This window comes from Sabethes cyaneus, chromosome 2, assembly GCF_943734655.1.
Source record: "Sabethes cyaneus chromosome 2, idSabCyanKW18_F2, whole genome shotgun sequence".
NCBI classification, from domain to species: domain Eukaryota; kingdom Metazoa; phylum Arthropoda; class Insecta; order Diptera; family Culicidae; genus Sabethes; species Sabethes cyaneus.
The window spans coordinates 2587505-2601736 of NC_071354.1; the positions used below are offsets into that span (position 1 = coordinate 2587505).

The window sequence follows — 14232 nt, forward strand, 5'->3', positions numbered from 1 at the left end:
AATTAATAAGTTAAGTAAATTTTTAAATGCTTAATGAGAGAGATAGAGAGAGAATGAAAAGGCTAAGAAATAGTGAGTGATAGTGAAAAAAAGATGAGAGATAGATAGAGAGAGAGAGAGAGAGAGAGAGAGAGAGAGAGAGAGAGAGAGAGAGAGAGAGAGAGAGAGAGAGAGAGAGAGAGAGAGAGAGAGAGAGTCAAAGATAAACATTCGTTGTAATCTTAGGCGTCTAGCGGAGAGTGTTTCCAAGCCAACCAGAAAGCAACGTGAGGTATATGGAAGCAACTCCGAGGGGTTAGTCCAGGGGAGTTGTCGAAGGGCAAACCGTATAAAATGTATAACTGTTTCTTAGTTTTCACGGCCTTCCTTTGAGTTCTCCACTTTCATGGAACATTTCGCTTTCGGAAATCTGCTTACATTGATATAAAAAAGTTCAAGAGTTCTAAGAGCTAATCATATAAACACAAAGGCAACAAATGTTCGATCTAGAGTCCCACAAGGTAGCAACCTGGGCCCGCTTCTTTTCTCCACCACTAAGGTCTACATCATTTTTAGCATCCAAAAAATACTAAAATCCACTAAAATGGTCGTAACTTTTTTATCTTTCAATATTTTAGCACCAATTTTGATAATTTTCCCGAAAATCATAATCCTGTTTTCATAATATCTACAAATCTTGGCCATATGTCACTTGGTACCGGAGTCCCTTGGGGGACCGTGACATGGCTTTTTAGATAATGTCGCTAAGTATTTGAAATATGTTTGAAACATGAGGATTTTTTCATCAGCTGTGGACATATCAATTACTTTGCTGCAGGGACACTGGGAATAAGGAACCGGTTGCCAATACCGGAACTGATGCTAAAATATCAGTAAAATATGTCATGTCGCATACCAAAAAACATCAGTACTTCACAAAATAGTGATTGACGACCATCTCATGTTTCTCAGAGGCCATATGGCCGATTTCATATCCTGGACAAGTTCCTTCAAAATTCGTACCGATACTGTGCTTGAATCAGAGAAAAAAGTCTTCCTGGGACTTGAATTAGCATCGAAACCATGTTGAAAACAGCGTTCCTTCTCGGAAGCGACGTTGTGTTGTCGTAAAAGTTCCTGAATTAAAATCATTGTATAAGAAAACGAACACTTCTGGATTGGTGTTTAAACACTTGCTTTAGGTAGTCGAAGGTCGGAAAATCTACAACCATACTCCTGCTGAGCTGTCATTCCTTAACAATTAGTGATATCATAGCAAAGGTGAATGCCTGCGAGTTTTTCTGGAGAATACATTTCAATTCTGCAATCGTTTTAATAGAGAGACCCGAGAAGCCTGTTTCGTTGTTGTTTATCATACGTGTCAGATCGTGTCCGTCGCACACGGTGATCTTGTGTGCTATGCTTGATGTATAAATTCGTGCAGTTTTCAGAAACAACTCAACACGATTCGTTCAAAATTAAATTGCAACGAAACTCAAAGAGTTAGCCGTTTCTCGCCTAAAAATGATTTATTTAACGATACCAGAGCTGTAAATTGGTAGATAAAAGCATGATTGACTGAAGTTTTTGAAGCGTCGTAGTAGAATACGAAACCTGGAATTAAATAAAAAAATGAATTCCATGAATTGATTGAATCTATTTTATTAAAACGAATCTAAGTCACACTAAACCAAACAGTAAATAAATTTTCATGATCTGTTTCTACGTTGAATAGTGCTTTTCCTCTGGTAATCGGTAGACGGTCGCCAATCAAAGCCGCCGACTGACTGACGACGAAGTGCTCCGTAAGGCAAACAATGTTTCAAATACAACGTTTAAAATTATGCCACGGATGTGACTCAAAAGCTGTCTGTCCGATGTGTCACAAGCTAACTGCTTGCCGATGTGTCGCCAACGAAAGCCACTGACCGATTGACGATGCGCAGTAAAAGGCATAGCAGCCAAAACCATATCGTTCACTGGCGGATGAGTCGATAGATTAATCGGTTTGTTGGCGTCTCGCTTGGTGAATTTGGATGTCTTCGTTGCCTTATCCGGGGAAGCAGCAACAGCTAAAGCTTAACAATTTTCGATCGGAGTCTATAGGGTGTAAATTAAATACAATCATCATAAGGAAGCTTAACCCATAGCTCAGATCGTATATATTTCTGTCATCCGTGCTAGAGAAGCACTGACGTGGGAAGGCATAATATGAAAATAATTCAATTTTGCTATAATTCTGGTAAAACCTAGATTCATTATTTTCAATTTTTCAATAGTTCAACATCAAGAATCCATACTTTTCTTCATTTGGGCCAATTCTTAGAAGATTTTTCAATCGATTGGTATAAGAATATTGAAACTCGATCGGGAAACCACTAAGCTATTAGCGTTCAAAACCTGACCACTTTTCGAGAAAGATTTTTTGGAATGACACCCCATACCAGCTACCTTCCTGAAAGGCGTAGTCCTGAAAGACGTAGTCTGTTTTCGAAGTCTTCGGATTTTTTTCGTCAAATGTGAGCCTCCATCACTTCCCGAAATATTTGCACCGAGTTACCTAACACCCTGTATAAATAAATATTTCTCTGTGTTTTTCACATAAAAATGTCATTTCTGTGTCAAAAACATTAGCAACAAACAAATTAATTGTTCGCTCAGCTTTTCTTTTGTTTGCTACGTTTGGAAATAAGTTGAAATATGATCAAAAATATGCAGTTCGATACACTTTGGGGATGTTTTGTATTCGTAATAAATTGTTCGATTTTCAATAGCCGAATTTTGTTTAAAGCGTAACGCTACGTATTAAAAAAAACTTTTAATGACGTGTTTAATACAAGTTTTTCGCGCGGCTTTCAAACCAAATGTTCTATTAAATGAATCTTGAGTGAAAAAAAGTGATAAAGGAGCCTTTTATTTTAGATTTTCTAAATCCACTGTAAGTTACAATTATTTTACAACCATCTGTGACATAGCTTGATTGCATGTTTTTGAAACGCTCTATCCCTTTGTTATAAAATCTAACAGAAGTGGAGAATATTATTCGTAATTCCATATTTCCTAGCACACATTTTTCAAATAAAAATAAGAATATTTTAAAAACTTTAAATGCATTTAAAGAGTACTCTGACCATTTTGTTATAGAAGCTTCCCCAAGGAACTTTTTTTTGTTTAGCAGCTTATCAAGCGATTTTTCCATTGCTTTTAGCTATATAATAGTTGAATAAGCTGCTCTTAAACAAAAATATTTGTTGGGTCATTTAAAATCATAAATTACCCATCTGAAAACAGTGCCAACGTTCTTAGTATGCGTCAGAAGAGATAGAGAAAAAACAATCTACAACAATCTCAATCATAAGAGAGCGACTCGTTTGATTAGATTCAATTGATAGCAGCTATGCCACTAGCATATACAAAGTTATGCGCGTGCTCTAGTTGCCTGTATTAAAATGAATAAATGGTCGCAACCGAATCTTCGAACACCCTATTGTCATATGCTTCCCCGAACTAACGATATGTGCGGACATTCAGCCGGCAGTTTAGATGATAAAACTTTACCCAGCATATCAAAGCATCGGCATCAACGAGGTTCAACAGTTGACCGCCCGATACACGTTCGAACGCAACCTATTTACGTAACACCGTATCTCCCTCTGAAGCAGAATATCGTCAGTCAAGGACAACGTATAAAAAGCCAAACGGTCGGTTTATCTCATTTCCCCATCACCGGTTGGAGGAGATAAATTTCATTGCGTTGGAGCATTTTCCCGCCAACGTTCGAATTTTTTTTATTCCGTCAACATAAAAAAAAAATTAACCAGCTGATCGAGCAAAATACGCAAACGTGCGAAACGGGAAAATCAAAACAAAGAAGCAAACCCAAAGCAAAGCTTAGGAAAACACGGTATCGATGTCTCCACTGTGACCCCTAACGCGCATGGGCAAAAATTCTACCACTCTTGTGACCTGTCAAAAGACCATAATCAGAGGCGAAGCAGAAGTGAAATTGATTTCCACGGTTTGACAACCAGCCTCACGGTTTCAATCGTTGGTGCGGTGACTGAAAAATTTCAGATTTTGCGGCTTAAGTAGTATCGTTTAGAAGCTCTTCAGTGTCGGAACCGGAAGACAGCGAAGGAAATGTACTGAACGGTAAAATCAAGCTTCTGTAGTTGGAAATAAGCTCAGGATAAGTCTTTCGCGACAGTGTTTTGTTAAAAAAACAGGACTATTGCTCCTATAATTACAAAAACTCGTTCCGAGTACAGCAATAAAAGCCATCTGATTCTCTTCCAAAGAGCCCGAATTACCAGAAGAAGAAGGTTAGTAAAGAATGCAGTAAAATACAAACACATTTCATAAACAAAACTAACATAGTTTTTCACACTCTCTTGCACATGCTTTAGAGAAAGCAAAAACACAAGAAACAAACGATGGCCACACTGTTGCGAGCTTTTTCCAACTTTTTCACCAAACATCCTTTGGCGGGAAACGGTTTGGTGTATGGAAGCTTGTACGTGGGAGCGGAATTTTCGCAGCAAACAATCACCAGAAAATTCCTAGTAAGTACAATTTTCATATCATTTTCACACTTCCTGCTGCAGCATCACAATGACGATGCAAACACAATAAACGGTGACTGGCTCATTAGATAGACTGTGACTTGCAATATTTTCTTTACCAACCGGCAAACGCTCGTTTTATTGCGAAAATTTAAAAATAGCTTGAAAGGAAGCTGTTTCTGAAAAAATTGCGTCATATCACGATCGCCATGACACGCATTTTTCTTGTTAGCTTAATAACCGTTCCACTATGCTTTTGTTTTATTTCCCCAGACTGAGCCCCCACAAGATATTGATAAACCGACACTTGGCCGATATGCAATTATGGGAACCTTTATTTATGCTCCGATCCTCTACAATTGGTGGGTTAACAGAGCTCCATCATTCGTTCTAGACGGAAATCATCTAATAAAATCTTTATTTGTTTTGAATTTTTCTTCCTCGCATGCATAATTATTAACCCAAAATTTGTTTCTTTTTTACGATAATCATAAACTAGTTTCTAGCTGAGATTCATCTCAAAACTCATAAATATGCCAATCAAAAATTCGCATTCATTTCACACACTCGCTCAGGGACGCTTTTTCTGGAAAGGTAAATAGCACAACAATCGTACTGAAAGGTACACTGCTGCACTATGTAAACGATTTGCCATGCAATATTTGTAGTGTCAATTGATAGCAAGCTTCGAAACATGATTAACTAATCCTAATATGGTATCGTTGCATTATTCGACACCCCGCTAGGTACAAATGGTTAGATAGGTCCTTTCCTGGAACTGCCAAACGCATCGTTGTGAAAAAGCTACTGCTGGATCAGTTTGTGCTCACGCCACCGCTGTTGGTGCTATTCTTTACGGGTGAGTATCCATGGTTTGTCCTGTTTATAATAATATCATTTTTACCATAATATATACTGAATTATGAAACAAACCCAAGCCGGAAAAAACAAAAAAAATATTCTTTAAAAATATAGTATTGAAAAAAGGTAGTGCGCTAATACCGATTTTTCTATACATTTTTATTCTTTGGGGTAAATGCTTGAATACACTACCCTCAATTGCCGGTCGAGTGTGTTGTCCAATTATACCACCAGAAACTATGAATGGTCACTAAAATGTACTAATGTTGTGTAAATGTTTCAAGATTGGCAGAATCAGAAGAGCGTAACCAAACTTGATATTAGACTGTAGAATAGAAGATGAACCAATTATGAAAAACTTGTGAATTGAAATCATATCAATTAATTTTTAATTGCGAATACTCAAATTAATTACCTTAACCTTGCAAATAATTCCATCGTACTAATAAAAAAAAGTCATTAATAATCTACCTTTCTGTTCCATCCTGGTGCAGGTATGTCTCTGATGGAGCAACAGTCCAACATTCTGGAAGAGTGTAAGCAGAAATTTATGCCAACCTTTGCCCGGTCTTGCATTTTCTGGATCCCCGCGCAGACGCTCAACTTCCTGATGGTGCCTCCCAAATTCCGCGTCGTGTACGTCGGTACCTGTGCCTTCGCCTGGGTCAACATTCTGTGCTGGGTCAAGCGACAGAAAATTGTCAGCACAAAGACGGACGCTTCCGAAGCGCAGTGAAGAGCAATCAAAATAACAGCAAATCGCTAATCCGATTGCAAAATTAACAACTTAGCTAGGCGTTTTTTACTAACCGAACGAATTAAACGTTTTTTATATTTTCTATCTTTCTTCAGATGAAATGTTATAGCCATTTATTATCGCTGCTCAACGATAGAATAGAATGTAAAATGTGAATATTTTTCCCCGAATAAAATATGGAATCTTCCTAAAATCAACAAAACGAACTGTTACTTCTTCACTTTTCAGTATATCAGCTAACAAATTGTAAATAGTAATTATTCTAGAACACCATCCACTGCGGACTCGGGATCTAAAATTAGCTACGCCATTACTAGCATGATGGTCGGGAAAAAATCTTCACACCTTGCCATATGTTCCGTGCTGCCGGTCCGGTCCAGCAAGACGTGCGGCAGCTCGTGAAGGATGTGCGTGAGTTGGCTCCATTGTATACAAAATAAAAATTGATTGTAAACAAATCACCTCCAGCTCGGGACCCGAACCTGTTGTATATAATAAAATTAATACAAAAATAAAAACAATGAATGGAAGGAAACGGGAGAATTTATACGGTCCGACAAATCAACTCATGGTTTGGCGTTCAGGGCACGGTGCGAAAAAATTTTCAGTACTGCCCGTCGGAGTAAAAATTCATCAGAATGTTGATCTTCACATGTTGGTTGTTTGTTCAATACAGTTTTCTATTTTTTCTAACTGTGCACCATCACGGAACAGTAAACCGGGAGAGAGTGGAGGTGATCTCACACGCATAAATCGTCATTCACTCTGCCAGACCCGCAGGCAAACCGACCACCACCGTGACTACCACGATATAATTGTAAAATCGGACATAAATCCAGAATCCAGAATGAAGCGAAAAAAATTTTCCCGCAACGAGCACATTAAGAGTTTACCCTACAGCTGCCCGGACAATCGACAGTCGATGGACTATTCGATTCCTAAATCTGCGCTGTATGCGCAGCACGTGTTTCTTATTACCCGCCCTGCAAACACCGGAATCGATCGATGGGCTGGCGAAAGGCTGCCGGCGTAAATGGAGCAACTGTGTATTAAAAACCGTGTGTCAGTGGAAAGTGGAAATAAATTCCACCGCTGCCACCGTCGAATGGTTGTTGGTTGCCGTGTCTTATTTACAGCGGAAGGAAAAACGTTTTAACACTGCGATGATCCACCTGAACATATCGAGCATCGAGGATCGTTCGCGCGCCCGTAAACATGATCGAATGGAGACGCAAGATGATCTGTTTATTGGCCCTCCAAATGGGCTGACCTGAGTCACGTGGTCTGGTAGTTGTTTGTTTGTTTTTTTTTGTATCGATTTTCCCCCTTGCGTATTACATCAGGATTGCTGGCGACATTGCGAAACTTTGCAGCGAATATTCCATCGGAAAAAATATGCGCTAATATGTTATGACTTTGGTTGACTGCAGGACTGGAGGTGGAACGCAATACTTAAATGTCAGTCGTTATATATGTGAATTTTTTCACTATTTTCTTTTATTGGCCAAATATTACGTTTGCCGAAAAAGTAATATTAAATGTAAGGTAATACAGACTATTTTTTACAAATGTTATGAGTTTTTGTTTAGTTACATTAAATCACTGCATCATTACAATTTCCAGAAATTTTAAACAGAGGGTAGCTTGAATATGCGCTAACTCAGCAAGTAAAGGTCCAAGAGATTTGCGGTCTTCCGCAAAAACGTGTATTTCGAGAGCTTCGATAATTGCCTAGAACATTGTATTCTTGTAAAATGCAACTAACAAAAGCTAAGTATGAAAAACCAGTATTTAAAAAAGTTCTAAGGAATATGGCCTATAGTTCAGCACGCGATAAAGATAGAAATTTTATTTCTTCAGCAAAGTTGCTTGTTTTTACAATATTTACAACTTTGCCGAAGAAACTATGTCTATATTTCCTAACACAAAAAAGTTATTTTTTTTATTTTCATTATGGTAAGCGATGACTAACCTTTGACAATTTTAGATTATGGGGGATATACACACGAACAAAAGTGCTGAAGACCATAAATGATAAAATGAAAACAAGAAACACTAGGAAAAAAGTTCCACTTTTCACCCTTTTGGACTACTGTGCAATGGCGTGCTCAGGCTGTGATACATGCCCCACCTTCTCTATAAAGTTCAATGTAAAAATCAATTCCTTGAAGTGTAATTAGAGATTTTAATTTAAATTCCGGGCATTTATGCTATGAGCGATCTAACAGCGTAAAAACAGATACAGCCTCAAATCAAACTTTAAGTCCAATTTCAAGTCTACTGTCAAATAAAATTTCTAGTTGAATTCAAATTTCAAATTTAGTTTATAGTCCAATATCAAGTCCCATTTTAAATCTTATTTCGAGTCCACTTTAATGTCCCGTTTCAAATCCTGGATTTATTGAAAATCGTTCCCCACATTTCGAACGCCGCTCGTCTTATAACAGCTTCAAGCGCAATGTCGAATAACAGGCAGGAAAGACCACCTCCTTGTCCCCTGCGAGATTCTAATGGATCCGACAATCCACCCGAGATTCTCACACGGCACTAAATCCCATCTAGCCATGACAAGTCTAGTAAACTTGCCCGAAAAGCCGTATTTATCCAGAAATTTCCATAGCCCTTGTCGGTTTACACTATCATATGCGGCTTTGAAATAGGTTAGCAGGTGATGAGTAGGAACTCGGAATTCGCGGCACTTCTGGAGGATCTGCCGCAGGGTGAAGATTTGGTCCGTTGTAGACCGACCCTTCATGAAGCCGGCCTGATAACTTCCCACAAATCTATTGGCTGTTGATGGCATCCTGCTTATCGCCTTTCTTATAGATAGGGCAAATAACCTCGTCTTTCCACTCCTCCGGTGGTCGTTCCGAATCCCAAATCTTGACAATCAGTTGATGCAGACAGCCTGCCAACTTGTCCGGGCTCATTTTTATAAGTTCTGCACTAATGCCAATTTGCTACACCAATGTGGTTACTTCTTCCGAGATGCCCAGACTGGGGCACATGTCCCGTGTTCTCTAATGAATATAATGTAAAAAATCCGGGTAATCCGGAAGATCGAAGTTTTTAATCTAATCGGCTGGTATTTTTTCGATAAGTAGCTATTAAAATAGATCCGCCATCCTAGGAGAAGTTGCTTCTAACAGGTCGGTGCCCATCTTCTATTTTGGGCTGGGCACGCCAGTGGTTAGTAATGCATGGTTTCAATATGGTTCACTTTCGTAATAAATCCAATATGGAATGCAATCTTTCAATGTCTTACTTATCTTTCAATGTCACTATATATAATTTCAGTACATACTTCTGCGATTTTCGGCGGTGGTCCAACCAGTGCAACACGGCCCAACTTTGACAACATTTTTGCTCTATACATAAATACCCCTAACTTTTTCAATTTTGAAACAATCAGTTAGGAGTTTAGCAGAAATATAACTTATTTTTAGATGTTTTCAACGATGTATTTAGATTGCCGACATTCCTTTTCAAACGAAAATTATAAGCGAATACGAACGAATACTGGCCCAACCTCGCCGACATTCCCTCAATTAATATTTGTATTATAAGCATTAACAAGCAAGGATTGTTAATGACCAAAAATATTTATTCTGTTTGACTATCGCTCAGTTGACGATATGGGTTTCTAATCTGGTCCACCTATTAAATAATATTGAGCATAAGAAACGCTAGAATGCATTCTGCAGGGCTTTTAATGTCAGACAGGTCAAATCCACCGGGGCATAAGATCGCTGACGGTACCGTACGGTACGTGGTGTAGTAAATTTAGCAACAACATGGAAAGCATTCAAATCGTTTGCTGCAGGCAATAACCGAAAGACACAGGAATCCTTAGTGCACTAAATGCACTGATAAGGTTTCCTAAGACTCAGAAAAATATGAATATGACGGGCATCAACATTAGGTGCAATTTCAAAGCATCCGACAAAGTAGCTATGTACAGAAAACGGAAATAAATAATTATCCCGGTAATTGGGGTTGACAATGTAGTATTATACTTTTATCAACAAGTATCTTTTTTACAATTGTCAAATTCACTGATACAATTTAAAAAAAAATGACTAGAAATACCTGTAATTGTAAAACGTTCATTTTCATCAATACGTAAAGAACATCCCTATTATCAGAACACATTTAAGTAGATCGAGCAAGTTCTGTCTGAGTATAAAAAGCGAACTTTACGACCAGCAGGGTTCACTCCGTCGAACAACACTTTACGGTTAAGGTCCACTCGACAATCTCCGGTTCTTGCTTATCACTTCACAACTAGTTTGGTAATAACATTAACATGATAACCTCACAAGACCATCCGGCTACCACCTGGCTGCAGTGGGCCAGAGAGCAGGGTTCCTTTTGGGAGATCGTGTCCCGCCAGGGAAATATTAGTATCCCATTCGGCCCGCGAGTGATACACAAACAGCATGATACGTCCACCGACATGGATAGTGAAGTTGTGTAATGAAGTTCACTGCACAGTTGGATTTTGTTTTTGTAATGTGAGATTTGCTTTTGTTTGTAGATCATTCGAAACGATGGTCTCTTCAGTCCACCTAGGAATACTAACCGGAATCCTGGTGATACTTTTTCTAAGCCACAAGCTTACCCGCATGAAGGAGGAACTATCCGGATCAAAAACCTTCAACTGGATTAAGTGTCTGAACTTTTCGGACGTACGAAGGTTTTTCTTCGTGTTGATTATGTTCCTGGAATTCGTAATTCTTTCTCCTTTGTTCTTTCTAATATATTTCGGATTCAAGTGCTATCGATCGATAGTAGCATTGATTCTCAAACACCGTCACGGGGGACACTTCAAGGGCCTCCTTGACGGAGCCGACGTCGTGTGGGCCATCGAACGGGACAATTCTCGTGGCATGATTAATATCATGGCTTACATCGAGGAACCCGTCCAAAAACTGCACCCGAAGGAGCATCCAACCAGCGCAGAACTGCTTCTCGTGTTGAGGAAGCGAATTTCTGCCAGATTGCTGCGAAGCTACCAACCGCATCCGAAAATGTTCTGGAAACGAAACCTAGAACTTGGATACCATTACTGGAGTGACCGGTCGGAATTAACAGTCGAGGATTACATCCGTTATCTAGAGTATATTCCACTGGATGACAACGAGCAATACATCGGAATCGATAAATTGCGCAGCTTGTTGAGTGAAATCAATAATCGCCATTTACCGGGGAATCACAGTTCATCATGGGAAATTCTCGTGGGCAGACAGCCCTTGCTGGATAGTGAGAGAAAAGTTTTACGATTTCCGGTAAGTGCTGAAATGCGAAAACGGAAAACCAATCAGTGATTTACGATTTTTAGATAATTTTCCGAGTTCACCATTCCCTGGGCGATGGAGTAGCCTTACTACGGTTGCTGCTGGAAACTATTGTCGATAAAGAGGTTCCGTCTAGATGGAAACGCCTATCAAGTTTTAAAGTGATGAATATCGAGTATATTCTGAGCGAACAAACACGGCAATCCGAACCTAAGCAGAGCATAATCAGGAAACTGCTTCTGAAAATTCCATCTCCGCCGGAGTTGTATGCTTGGAAACGTAAAAACTTGCAACTGCTTTGGACGATTTTCACTGCACCTGCATTTTTTCATGAAGTATCCCATCGTGCAGTGGATGATAACTGTATTCATGCTAGCGAATTACTAAACCAGAAAGTTGTCAGCTGGATTCACGAAGAGGAAAGTAGTGATACGCAGTGGATAGAAGTGATAAAACGCACTAAACAACTCGTTCCTGGAGCTAGATTTTCCGATGCTTTCTTAACAGCGCTATCCAGTAGCTTACAGAGTTATTTTGAGAGAAGCAAAACCCAAATGCCGAATAATATTACCGTAGTGCTTCCCACTAGAATAGAAAGAGAATGTAAGTTTCAGAGACCGTTACTGTTATGTCCAAAAAAGCGTTTAATTTCTATTCCATTCCAGCCCCACAGCTGAAGTTACATAACCGCTTCTCCGTTGCTCTCCAAACGTTACCAATAACCTCAGGAATCGACTTGGATGACCCAAACCGTCTACAGAATCTGCTCAGTCGTTTAACCCAAATTAAGCAGCACTCAGATAATCTGCGATCTTCACCGGACTATCTGGTAACAAAACAATGCCACTGGTCATCAAGGTATAAAAATTAAAGCCCTTTTTTATAGATCAACTATTGGATAATGTCTTCGGTAGCGTGTCTTTTTCCGGATTCTGTCTTGCGGAAGATCCTAACTAGCGCGCACAGCACATTGGCCATATCGAACCTACCGGGACCGCAGCAGAAGCCGCGAATCAACGGACACGAACTGAAGAACCTCAGCTTCTGGATTCCGAATATCGGCCAAACCGCGGTAGGCCTAACGCTGCTAACCTACGGAGGCAAGCTGCAGCTGGGCATATTGGCCGATCGGGCGGTAATCCAAAGCGAGCAGGAAGCTCACACAATTTTGCTAGAGACTGTCAACGAAATCGAGCGAATGGGGAAAGTTCTCGGAGATATATGAGTGTCTGAGCTAATTTAGTGATGATACATTAAGTGCAAGCTTTTGCGTACCGTAAGTTGATATTGTAACAAATAATAACAATAAGAAAACTATCTCGAGCTCATTTAACCAAAAAATGGGGCTGATCTGTTACGTAATTCAAGCATGTGGTATCAATATGGGACTTCAAAATTAACCAAAATGCAAAAACACCCTCCCAGCTGGGCTCGAGGTACACGACGCAGGTCTAACAAGCCAGTCGTCGTAAGTTCGAATCTCGGCTGGGAGAGGGTGTTAGAGTCAATAGGATCGTAGCACTAGCCCCGCAATTGTCCTGTACTCTAACGAAGTCTGTCGAATAAAAAATGATGGCCAAGTTTCGAATGCGGAATCTATCACCTAGGCTTTGCATTGGAAAAACACAAATCGAAAAACTCAAAAACTCTTTAACTCAAAACTATTAATTATTATGCTTAAAAAAATTGATTTCTTTTTTTAAGACTTGAAATAAATTAAAATTCATAAATTAGAAATTATATTTTTGCTTTTGAACTGAATTTGAATTGAAATGATTCTATTTTGATCAACCATTGATTGAAAATTTTCACTGGAAAAGTTCCACAAAATACACATTTTAACGTCTAAATTAACATTCGCAAATAAGTTTTCCAAAACATGATTAAAGTTTACAAATTTGCCTGCTCAATACACATTTTTCACAATTGTACTTTTTTTTGTACATTTCATGAATAGATTTTAGCGGAAATATTTTCCCGTCGTAATTGCCTATTTCCATCCTATCCAACAGAAATTATTAAAAATATCAACGATTTTTATGACACACAATGCAAAATTAGTTATTCCCTAATATTTTAGTTTGTTGACTATCACACGCGATCAATCAAAGTGAGCTGAGATTTATTTAAATGCCATTTTTCATTAAAGAATTCCTAGCAGCCAAATTTCCTACGTTTTTCCGTGCGATGAAGAAGAAAATGTCGACTAATCGGTTAAATTTCCGTCATTCAAAAAATGAAAATGAAAATTTTGCAGAATAACATTTGTCATGCCGTCCTACACAAATACATACGCGCTAGCTTCGTAAACAATATTGTGATTTTTAGTTCGGACGATGAAAAACTTTGATGGACGGATTTTAAAACGGTACGACGAATTTAAGATATACAGTCAGTTGCGTAATTTGAACAAAATGCTTTAATAATCGCTTTTAGTGAATTCAAAGGGCACGGATCGAAAGGTAAGTGTGTTTGTTCAAATCAGCAGCAGAACTTTTGGAGTATTCATTGAATCCACCTAAGAAATGATGAAAATTAGAGTGGCTTTCCTTACTACGACGGGAATTAAAAATAACCCCTATCTGAGAATAAGAAAAACGCTTCAATTTTTAAATAATTTTCTGTGATATTTTACATACGGTATGTGCAAATCGTGATACCACGTTCTCGTTCATATTGACATTCATCGCAAGCATCGACGTTGAAAACTTTCGTTAAATATCGAAATATATCGACAGGTGTTCACTAGCGCCAATACGCGATGACTAGACGAAAC

The 14232-nt window shown here is 38.9% G+C and overlaps 2 protein-coding genes across 2 annotated transcripts; both read left to right on the plus strand.

Annotated features, from left to right (window-relative positions):
* Window positions 1-4412: 4412 nt before the first annotated feature.
* On the plus strand, window positions 4413-6138 carry LOC128738745 (mpv17-like protein). Its single transcript, XM_053834095.1, has 4 exons — window positions 4413-4541; window positions 4815-4903; window positions 5288-5400; window positions 5897-6138. Exons 1-4 carry the CDS (start codon window positions 4413-4415, stop codon window positions 6136-6138), a joined length of 573 nt encoding a protein of 190 aa, XP_053690070.1.
* A 4252-nt stretch (window positions 6139-10390) lies between these two features.
* On the plus strand, window positions 10391-13126 carry LOC128735002 (uncharacterized). The gene is made up of 5 exons (XM_053829449.1): window positions 10391-10632; window positions 10697-11447; window positions 11501-12059; window positions 12122-12285; window positions 12343-13126. The coding sequence occupies exons 1-5, from the start codon at window positions 10466-10468 to the stop codon at window positions 12679-12681; spliced, it is 1980 nt and encodes a 659-aa protein (XP_053685424.1). The 5' UTR covers window positions 10391-10465; the 3' UTR covers window positions 12682-13126.
* Window positions 13127-14232: the final 1106 nt, after the last annotated feature.

Excerpts from the sequence above, each read along its gene's own strand:
- LOC128738745 (XM_053834095.1), top strand. The coding sequence starts at position 4,413 with ATGGCCACACTGTTGCGAGCTTTTTCCAACTTTTTCACCAAACATCCT. Across the intron at positions 4,542-4,814 it reads CAATCACCAGAAAATTCCTA|ACTGAGCCCCCACAAGATAT; the intron begins GTAAGTACAATT and ends TTATTTCCCCAG. Across the intron at positions 4,904-5,287 it reads GCTCCGATCCTCTACAATTG|GTACAAATGGTTAGATAGGT; the intron begins GTGGGTTAACAG and ends ACACCCCGCTAG.
- LOC128735002 (XM_053829449.1), top strand. The coding sequence starts at position 10,466 with ATGATAACCTCACAAGACCATCCGGCTACCACCTGGCTGCAGTGGGCC. Across the intron at positions 10,633-10,696 it reads GACATGGATAGTGAAGTTGT|ATCATTCGAAACGATGGTCT; the intron begins GTAATGAAGTTC and ends TTTTGTTTGTAG. Across the intron at positions 12,060-12,121 it reads CACTAGAATAGAAAGAGAAT|CCCCACAGCTGAAGTTACAT; the intron begins GTAAGTTTCAGA and ends ATTCCATTCCAG.